The 11,180-nt window shown below is 35.6% G+C and overlaps 1 protein-coding gene across 1 annotated transcript; it reads left to right on the top strand.

The window, feature by feature from the left end:
* LOC108552936 (uncharacterized) lies at nucleotides 1-9,242 on the top strand. The gene is made up of 4 exons (XM_017907635.1): nucleotides 1-834; nucleotides 5,534-5,593; nucleotides 6,964-7,116; nucleotides 8,838-9,242. The coding sequence occupies exons 1-4, from the start codon at nucleotides 1-3 to the stop codon at nucleotides 9,240-9,242; spliced, it is 1,452 nt and encodes a 483-aa protein (XP_017763124.1).
* The last annotated feature ends 1,938 nt before the right edge of the window (nucleotides 9,243-11,180 follow it).

Here is an 11,180-nt window from a genome sequence, read left to right as displayed (position 1 = left end):
ATGAGTCTCAATATCAGTTTCGCGATTTTCCTTCTGGGTTTGGCTCTCAGCCAGGCCATCCCAACCAGGAAGATCGAGGAGTCGCTGACCAAGTCGAATCTGAAGCTAGAAGAGACCGGTGAAGAGGTGGAGAGATCCAAGAAGTCGGTCGTGTGCCTGGATTCTGGAAGCATGACTCCCCAACTGCAATCTTACAACATCCAAACGGCACCTCAAGTTCAGACTCTCAGCATTCAGCCTGCGGGACAAAGCGTTCAAACGTTGAATATCCAGGCTATACCTCAGCAAGTTCATACCCTCAGTATCCAATCTGTTCCACAGCCTATTCAGACAGTGAGCGTGATCCAACCACCTGCCCCAGCCATGAAGCTGATTCAACATCCACCCAATCCTTGCCCTCCGAGCCAAACTAACGTGAACATAATCCAACCCTTAAAGGAAGAAAAGCCCGTAAAGGTCAGGCCTCCAGTAATCGAAGCCATTGTGCATGAGAAGATAATTAAGTCTGAACCCAAACCAGAGAAGCTAGTCGTTCCCAAGGTGGAGAAGCAGATAATGATGCCTACAATGCCTGTTTACGAGGAACAGGTGGTTATGGTTCCCCCGAAGCCTATGATGCTGGTGGCTGAAGCAGAGCCAATGACTAGCTGCGTCAAAGAGCCACATTGCCATACTTGCCAGCAAGCTGTCATGCAATGTTCCTGCAAGTCCCATGGTGTGCCTGCTATGAGACCTGCAGTCATGGTGGAACCAGCCATGCATCTTGTGGAAGTCAGGGAACGTCCTGTTGGCCGTCACATGCTGACACCGATGCACCGAAGTTTAATACATAATGTAAGTTGAAGATTTCTGAATACTTCTCTGATTCATTCTCACGTCTAGTGGACGAAAATTAACTATGATTTCCTTATTCCGCAGTTATAATCTCTGGAGCTTGGTGTCAATCAAGCCTCGGAGTTAGTATAGTTGGAAAACAAAGGATATAACAATTGTTAAAAATATGAATAAAATTTGAAGAAACATATGTCCACTTGTCCATCTTTTCTCAGTAACCATCAGACGTTCCATAAATTTATCTCACTCAGCGATGAACTAGCTTGAAATATTATCGTTTCATCCTTTCTATCATAATCAAAAGTAATCCTAACCTAAAATTAATCTTACCTAATCTTACTTAGTCATGAATCATGTCGAGCGCCCTCTGCATCACCTAACCTATTCGACTTTCCTTGAATCGAGGAACCAATCGATTCTCGACCCAGAGAGAATCGCCATAATCATAGTTCCTTGGACTGACAGTCTCGAGGAAGATCCATTTACCAACTCGACGAATGTTTGGAATCACTTACACTCAGAAGAATCGACCATAGTGGGGTCTGATCAGTGAATCCCCGACGATTTATCACGGAACGTCCAACGAAATGGCGTATGATTATTTTCAAGGGAACTGTCAAAAGATTCTGAACGATAGTCTATTAATGGAGGTAATAGCATTGTATATAAATATCGATTATCACTGTTGAGTCTATCGATAAAGCGCCAGAGAAAAATGATTAAGAGTAATTAACCTCGACGAATGTATTTAATTAATACAGTATCGTCAAATGCATCGATATTCACGTTTATTCCATTGCACGTCAATACCTATATCTAACCAGTATAAATTTGTTCGCATAAATAATCGAGGACATATTTAATCGGTTTCCAATTATGAAACAGTACGAAAAAATTTGGGTAGTGACGCATGAGAGCCACGCAAGTGGAGTATTAAAATTTCGAATAGTTGTATAGGAATTTGTTTAATGACAATTTTGGAAGATTCTGCACTAACCTCTTCGAATTTTGCACGCCCATAGCTCAACCCCTGGGTCGAGAAGTTCCGATTTTCAGCACGAGGATTTCGTCCTACGTTTGTTTACTATGTTAAACAGTCAACCGTGGAATTTTAGAGGGTTCATCCGGACCCAAAGCTTATGACATGCCGCGTGAATACTTCTGGGAGCGACGTAAATGTGTGCAATCAACACACGCCACACGCGGCCACTATCTTTTGTCTCGCTGTCGAAGTCGTAGATGGGGTGCCACGAGTGAATTCGCCGATCGTTTCTGTCCTCGAATCGCTTCAGTGTCAAAGATCAGCTTGAAATTTATCGATCAATCGTATCATGCTGTGTCTTGGTTACATCCAATAACTTCTGGCCTTTCAATGACAGAAATGTCGAAACCTTTCGCGAGTTTATCGGCTTAGTGGGGTTTTAGGTTAGGTTGTCGTCTTCCTCCAAGAGCAAATAAGTAGTTTCGTAACTTCGAAGATACGTAAGTAGTTACTTGGGACATAAAAATTGTCTGTCTAAGTTTGAACATTTACTCTTATAACACCTTATGGAGCACATGAAAGATAAGTTACTTGATATCTCAACTCTCTTACGTCATAAGCTATAATATTAGGGAATCTACAAGTTACAGTTTGTAGGTTATGTACTTTCGATACAGAAATAATTTTTACAAATTTGTGAGTTATTAAACATATAAATTAACGATTAAAATATTATTTTTTAATAATAGTATTACATTTTTGTATATTTTATAAATGTTTATTTAACAATGTATATTTACGAATTTTAGGAGCACAATGGTAGAAGGATTATATAGAAAGCAAATAATTTTTGTTGGATATTAATGTTATTAATTGCTGAGAGAAGGACTTTTAAAATTAGAATTTTAGGTTAGGTTTTCCAGTTACTTGATTTTCCTTAAAGAAAATGAAAAGTAATTTAATTATTATTGTACGAAGTTCAATTTTCACTGATTCTATTCCAAATCAGGAGTCATCAGGCAACGAAGATTAGGGAAGCGACTTGATCGATCGATTTGTATGGAAATGATCAATATCCGGTCTAACATGTAACCACAAGCTTCTATTTGTTCATTACGTCGAGGAGGAGGCCGGAAATTGCAGTATTAATGGCGTGTAGCCCATTATCCACGAAATTTGGTTCGTCTTAGTAGTAGAGGCAAAGGGTTCTAAAAGTTCAAGCAAACAATTGATTCTAGGTTTTGTTAACAGACCAGTTGGCGTACTGATTGTGTTTGACGAGTGATAAATTGGTTTCCACAGTTCTGATCGATTAACGGTTCTATACCTAACCTATATCTGTTTAACTTCCATTTTGTAGGTTAGGTTTGAGATTAATTTTCTTTTTTGTATAATTTCCGCTCGATGCTTTTCCATTTCGCTGGAGTGGAAAGTTTCGTTAAATTGAACCACGATTTAACCTTTATTCTATATTTTTTAATGGATTTTATTACATAAAACAGAGAAAACGAAATAAAGTTGAATATCTTAACTCAAATCGAAAACCAAACTGTATCTTGTTACCTGTGATCCAATTAAAGCTTATTTCTTTTCTGTGAAAAATATAATCTAAGCATATTTAGTTCCAATGTTAATTTAAATAATAATTCGTATGTTATTATACAATTGATGTAATGAAATTTATGATACTCTGAATTTACCGAATCTTGTAATAAATTTATAAAAGAAAGTAGGGGAAGGAAATTATTTGATGCTAAGAAAATATAATATTGATTGAAGAAAATATAATAGTACAACCGATACATCATAATTCCAGTAATCGTTATAATGGCAAATGTTTGTATCACAACTTTCGTATTTGAAAGAGACATAAAAGGTTGTGAAAAATGCTGATGTTTCCAAACTTTTCTTTGACAGAGGAGGCACGTTCGAGTGACACGATGTTACAGAGGGTAAATCTACTCCACCGAGTGAGGACTTCCCCTCCTTCCCTTTATCCGGCGAAAGATATCGTACACCTCCGGTTCCAATAACAACCTGTCGACGTTGCAGTCGTACTTCCCTTCCGTCGACGACGAGCTACACAAATACTCCGAATCTTCGACTGAAAACCTCGATTGGCTGTTTCGAGAATATACCCAACTGAAGACGGAAGCGAAACACCTCGCGAGACTTTGGTCTTTCTTGTCTCGTCGTAGTTTCCTCGAGACAATGCGATGCACAGTGAGGAATTACGTCGAAAAACTGTCCAAAATACGAAGACATATTTTGATTCCTACAAAAATTGGTGTCTTTCGATTTTGCGCGTAGCTGATTACGAATTTGAAGTCGGAAGTGAAAAGAAACAAAATGGCGGACAGATATTGCGTCGCTTAGTAAGGAATTTCGTCGAAAAGCTGTCCAAAATACGAAGACATATTTTGATTTATACAAAAATTGGTGTCTTTCGATTTTGTAGGTTACCGATTACTAATTCGACGTCAGAAGTAGCAAGAAACAAAATGGCGGACAGATATGTAAAAGAATATTTGATTTGGGTTACGAATTTGAAGTTAAAATTATAAATTATAATTTTGATCTAAAACATTTAATTTGTTGCAATTTCCTGCACAGACTGTATAAGAATCGTCTATTATTTTAAAATTGAAAACCGTTGATGTAAATATATAAGTATATTAGCAGGTGCTACTAACATAGTTTATGACCTCGATATGGTAACTGGCTAAAAAAGAAGTTAATTTTCAATTTCAATTTTCAACCAAGGTAAACCAATTTTCACGTGAGGTTTAGCGTTACTATCTGTTGTAATTTTTTTTTTTTCGCATGGTAATTTCTAATTGTTTCTAGTGATTTCATTTGGCTATTTTATATTTGATATATCGACGATCAAAATTTATACGCGTTTCAAAATCCGCAAATGTCGTAAATTTGGAAATAAAATTTTCTAACAGATATACAGAATATCTCGGGCAATTGGCGTAAGCTATATTTCTGGAACTGTTTAAAAGCAAGCAATTATAAATTATAATTATAAATATGCACCAGTACATTTTTTTACGGAACCATATACTTTTAATTACATTATTCAGAGCAATTTTTCACTTTCCATAAAAAGCCACGAAGAAAATTTATATTTTAAACTGTTCCAGGTTATTTTTGTGATAAATGTTCGTGTTACATTTCTGCTGAAGCACAATGTTGAAAGTTTTGAATATTATATAGGGCATCCTATTTAAATTGAATATTTCAATTAATTCCACTGCCATTGAAAGTATATACATAACTCTGTATCCAAATTTCATGCATTTCTATGCACATTCTTTCTCTTTGCCTCCAATATCATTTGGAAAAATAAATTTTTAAGTCGTTTTTGCAGAGACACTGCAATCAGTTATAAATTCACGCAAGATTTGAATTTTGCGCCATTTGTGCGGTAAAGTGTTACCAACAAAAGAAAAAAACAGCTGACAGTTGACAGTTCAGGGTTATTAAAAATGGAGTGCTACACGAAAGAACAACGCGTCTTCATTGTCGAGCAATATTTATGATTTTTAATTAAAAGCCTGTGTTTTCTATCCGAATTACTTCCTGCCTTAATTTTAGGGCAATATTCATTTTTGGGTCGGTAAGACAGTCAAAGTTGGCCATGAAAATTCGTATATTTGTTATTTTCGTAACTAGATGGCGGTAGCTTCGAACTCTCGTCAGCCGCCATAGTGCCAATCGCTCTCTGTCTCGTTCCGTGCTTCACGGTCCGGAATTTCAGTATCAACTTCAGTACGTATTATTTTCTTTGGTGCAGTGGGTGAACAAAAAGCAGCGATAAGGATGTAGCTTCACCGTGTCCCGAACCCACGGAATGAACTGGATATCGAGGGTTTATCCATGAAATCGACAAGAATCGACGGATCACTCGCTTCTCGCGTTTCCAGCCACACACGTCGAACCGAAAATGTCGATCCTCTGCGTGAGACGATCCTACTGTTCCCATTTTTCGTTTTATCGTGTTTTACGAGCTTCAACACCGGTGTTGTTCTTTCCCATTGAAAGGCCGATGTGATATGTACGACCAGGGAGACGGGTTTGCACTTAGAGGTTATGTAGGCCCGGGCGATGTTCGAGTTATATACCGAGTGTCTCATTTTAACCGATCCGACAAGATTTCGTGGTTTGCCTTGGATCTCAACATTTATTTCTTTGTGATAATTGAATTTGATGATAAAAATTAAATTTGTAAATTGAAATTTAGACAGATATTATTCATGGTTTAAGTAATTCTTCTCTAACCTCAAATTCAATTTTATATTTTCTTAGTACACTGACCTTTTGCACTCTAATTTGTGTTTAATAATAAAGGTGGAAGTGTAAGAAAAATTACCGTGTAAATAAATTCACAGATATTTGTAACTTTTCTCTTTCAGACATAATTTTGCTTTTATAAAGTTCTTTACTGGAAAAGTACGTTAGACACGAAAAGAAAATTTCCCGGAGTACAAAGTGTTAATTGGCAATTTCAGTTCTATTCTTTCGTATTTTTTAATTCAGAAAGGCGATAAAGGTGAAAAATAATTAATTCATATCAAAATTTAATCAATTGAAATCAAAGTGAATCGAGTCCAATAAAAGAAAATAAAGTTAATCGAGCCAAATGAAAAGTCAATTTGAGCGAAGCCACATTAAGTCTAATAAAAAATCAATGAAAGCAAAAGTCAATTACATTAGTTAGTGTTGGTTATAATTGGAGCTCACACGTTAGCATTCGTTGGTCAAAACTTATTCGGTTTTTGTTTTCTTTTATCCAATTCACGATTATGATGAATTTTTTGAGGTTATGTACTGAGTGGTGACAATTATAAAGGTATTAGTATGCTTCAGTGTATCATCTTATTTCTGCTATGCAAAATTTTTACATAAATTGTGATAGTATTTAGAAGGCGTGAATAGAGCTATAGCTTTAGAACTACTGTTCCCTTGGTCGTCATTTTCATTTTGGCTCCATAGATAATCACGCTGCTTTACCGCTCGAAAATTGGCGCGAAGAATGATACCGGATACGTTATAACGGTCGATAAGACCTCGCGTTTCCGGTGGTCTCTCAAAGATTTTTCTCCACCATTAACCACGTTAAATGGTATTCGATATTTCAGGCGGTAACGGGGCTGCTCGAGTTCGTGATACTACTGGCATTAACCGGAGTCCTAGCCTCTGTCGCTGCTGTGCTACGTTTGATGGAACTGACCATCAACCTGATTCATCCACTAACCGTTTTTGTGCTCCATCAGTTTGGCAAATTGATAATTGTGAGTATCGAAATGGAATTTCGAGAGATACATTATACACGAAATAACTTAATCGTTGGGGAACTCCTAAAATGAAATTTAATTCATGTTTGATAATCTAGGGAATTTTGCAAACATGGTTGAAAGAATGGTCCTTTTGTCAGTCTAACAAATAGGTTAAGTCTTTCAAGAACCATGATGCACAGTAAAATTCATATATGATGATCTAATATTTTGTGAATCTATTGGAATTTTTGTTTTATTCGATTAGTTTGATACTTATAAGAAAAATCCCTAGAGAGAAGCGTAACATTATATTAAAGATTTAAGTTTGAAATGTATAATCAAATTACACGTGTAATTCTTTGTTTCATTTATTCCATATGATTAGAATATTTGAATGATTTAATCTTATAAAAAAATCACGTGAATACGATTCGAAATCACTAGATATCACGATACGAAAATTACGTGATACGATTATAATTTCTAATTTCTAGTTAAATGATGTAGATTCGAAAGTTATGAATTCAATTATGTAATTTGCTCTGGTTTACGTGATCCATGCTACAGGGTATCTCACCTGGTGAGATAGAAATGTCCCTAGGACGAACTATAGTATTAATTTCTAGATTCTAATCGGTTCTTGGATATCTAATTCTATGCTTAATTTCGTCGAACGAATTCAGATGATCTTAAATGATAAATATGTATACTATACCTTTAAAAAGATACTAGAAAATCACGTTGAAATAAGATAGCAAGATGGTTAACGCCATTCGGATTAATTAGTTTGTCGTGTTGAATATTCGTCGACGGGTTTGTCGTGTGCAGTTTGCGAACGTTAGAGAAAATGGAAAGCTGTCTGCGGGACTGCGGGAAACCTGCTAAAATATTAGGTTATTACACGATTTCGTAATCCAGCGTCGTCGTAGGACCTCGTCGCGCGAATTATTCGGGAAAATTAGATCACCTATTTCATGCTCTCCTTCCGAAATTCTCTGCCGTTAATAATTTCTTACACCAACTAGTCATATTTTTGCTGGCTTTAACCAACGCCATTACATCTTCATCAAAAATAAATCTCGATCGAGTCGAACCTAACCTACAAATTTCCAGATTCTTTGTCTCTTCCCCTCTTCCTTAAGGAATAATAATATTTTTGTAAATTTGTTTGCTCCCTATCTCTCTAATTTTTCAAGTTTCTTTTTCAAAGAATATTTTTATTCCTTTGTAAATCCATAGATTTTGTCCCTTTCTCCTTTTCCCTCATTTCTTTCCACTTTCTATAAATAATACGAATATTCCCGTATAGAGAACACAACTTTTGTAATTGTATGTTTCTAAATTCCCGTGTCTTCCTTTTTCTTTCTCTCTCGCCCATTTTTACCTTCACCCAAGGAATAAAAACATTCCCTCGTACAGGAGATAGCTATCCTTTCGCAAAGCACAGGAATATCCTCTGTAAAGAAGAAAATTTCCTGTCCCTTTTCTTATTTTCCCTCAAGAGTACAAATACGGATATTCCTCTCCAAATTTATTCACCACCTTCCCCTAGATTTTTCACTTCTCACCCCCTTCTATCTTCCTCTACATCCATATGGTACCATCGAACCTAGTGACGCAGATAATAGTGTTTGATAGATAATTAGTAGATAATTATAATACACCGATAAACTGGAAATAAGAGGCAGGGCCAGAGTCCCGTGGCCAGTTAATGTTAAATACCTGGCTGTCCGCAGTTTGGGGCAGGTCAGAGTAAAAGGCTAACGTCCCACGCATTCGAGAAGATTCGTACGATGGATTGTGGTCGCACACCGCTGGTGCAAATAAATATGCGCCAACCATACGTTTGCTACTACAGAAGTGCTATACCAGGCTTGGTCGAAGAAACGTATCCCCTGAGGTTGGATTCCGAAATGACGGAGGAACAGGCTAGCACTGCACAGGCTGCTGACGGAAATGAAATTAAAGAGCACGAGATTCAGAACGAGGAGAAAACCATTGTCGAAGAAGAAATAACGTCTATTTCCGATCAGCCTGGTGAGAATAACGAAGTCCAGGAAGAACTATCCACTTCTGCTCAGATTGAAGACGCTGATGGGACTGAGGCGACCGAAGAACCCGAGGAAGTGACTACAGCTTGATTTCTTGAAAATTGTCCGTCTGTTCTCAAATGTATCAATCGCATATCTTCTCCGAATATAAGAAATTTCATTGTAATTGATTTTAATAATGAATTTTGTAGGTGAATATTACATGTGAGATTTAATTTGTGTTCATTGTGTTGTGAAAATTTTCAGGTTAGGTCAGGTGTGAGAATTTTTGGAACGTGCAGTAATTGGCTATTAAATTTGGGATATTGATCTTTCTTTCTTTAGATTGTTTTAGAAAAAATTAAATTACGAAGAGATATCGAAATTAAAGGGTATGGATCATTATTATTGTTATTATCACCTTTTCCTTTAAATTAATCAAAATTACATTTATTTCTTTTTTTGAACGAATTAAAATTGTTTCTCTTTTGCCTTATCAACAATATTTATAATATATTTTTTAATACGATACAGAATTTTAGTAATTAGTTCATGTATAGGATAAAAATGGTTGGTCATCATTGGGTTGGGGTAACCTTATTGTTAGTATCACGATCAATCTGCCATTTTTCGTAGCCACGTGACAAAATGGCGACTAGGGTCCACACTTACAATTTTACAACATTCTTGGTATTTATTCTTAATATAATATATATTATTGATATTTATTTCTAATTTTTGATATCTTTTCATTTACAGGATAGATTCATATAAAATTAATAACATTTTCTTTTTGTGAATTAATTTAGTATTTATTTGGTTTATTTTATTCCAATTTTGAGATTGCAAAATTACACATTGCTCCTTAGTTAATTCTTCTACGTCTTTTTTCGATTCTTTTTGTTTTTTGTAATCGGTTTATTGAATTAAATAGAATATCAGTTACAATTTCAGGTTTTAACGCATTTCTAAATGAAATTGCCAATGTACCTCGTCAATCACGAGGCGTTCTATCACAGTAAATACACGTTTCGATAAATTCTGCCTTGTCGTTCGAAGGAAATCGAATGCCACGGTTCTCGAACTGCTTCCAGCCTTCTGGATGTCCCTTTCAAACGCTTTCTCCGTGATGAAAATTCTCGGAAAAACGTACTTCGGCCTCGAAACCTCGTCATCCACCGATAATTAATTTCCCTCGTGAAATTTCAATTAAAAGTACGTCAACTTCCGCTCGACTTGACACCATAGGATTATCACATGACAGTCGATCATAATTGAAAATTTTATGAGTTGTTTTTGAAGATCTTCCATCATTTTTTTGTCATCATTTCATAATTTTACTGGGTCCATGAAAGGTCGTAAAAAGATTCGAAAAATATTCACAACGATTTTCTTTCTTTACTTATCCTTAATATTCGACGAAAATGATCAAGTTTAGAGTAAATTTGGATATCCCAGTAATTAATTCCTTAATTTATAATTGATCCACCATTTTATGGATTTCAGTACATCACTCTTGCGTCGACAAGCAATCAAATTCCTTGCAATATCAAACGAATGTAAATTTATCGTTACATTGTTATTAATTAGATCATGCTAATTTTTATTACAATATTATTCTATTAATTCTTCGATTATTTTTCCTATATTTATACAATATTATTATATTATATTATTTTGTATGCACATATTTATAATCTATTAAAGATATAATGATATGTAATAATAAAATTACTCAATGCAAATTTATTTTCCAACGTAAATAAAATTTGGCGTTTCATTTTTATTTAGAGAGAGAGAAAGCTAATTGGATTTAAAGGATTTTTCAAAGAAGAAATGTAAAATATATTTATCCCTTTCGATATCCAGCAGTGAAATACTGCCACAAAAAGAATCGCATAACCGTATAATAAAATTACAGAGATGTTGTTATAAATATCGTAACAATGGCAAACTTTGAAATACTTTCTTTTTTCGGAATGTCAGCTGCGCGCGAAGCTCGTCTCCAGTTTCCCCGGGAAATTTAAACGGGACAGAGAGCTTGGGGCG

Source organism: Eufriesea mexicana, unplaced genomic scaffold, assembly GCF_001483705.2.
Source record: "Eufriesea mexicana isolate 0111107269 unplaced genomic scaffold, ASM148370v2 scaffold8569, whole genome shotgun sequence".
Lineage (NCBI taxonomy): Eukaryota > Metazoa > Arthropoda > Insecta > Hymenoptera > Apidae > Eufriesea > Eufriesea mexicana.
This window is presented reverse-complemented; position numbering and strand designations above follow the sequence as displayed.

Bases quoted from the DNA above. Each gene is read 5' to 3' on its own strand.
- LOC108552936 (XM_017907635.1), top strand. From the start codon at position 1: ATGAGTCTCAATATCAGTTTCGCGATTTTCCTTCTGGGTTTGGCTCTC. The intron at 5,594-6,963 runs GTACGTATTATT...TCGATATTTCAG, and splicing joins GAATTTCAGTATCAACTTCA to GCGGTAACGGGGCTGCTCGA. The intron at 7,117-8,837 runs GTGAGTATCGAA...GGCTGTCCGCAG, and splicing joins AGTTTGGCAAATTGATAATT to TTTGGGGCAGGTCAGAGTAA.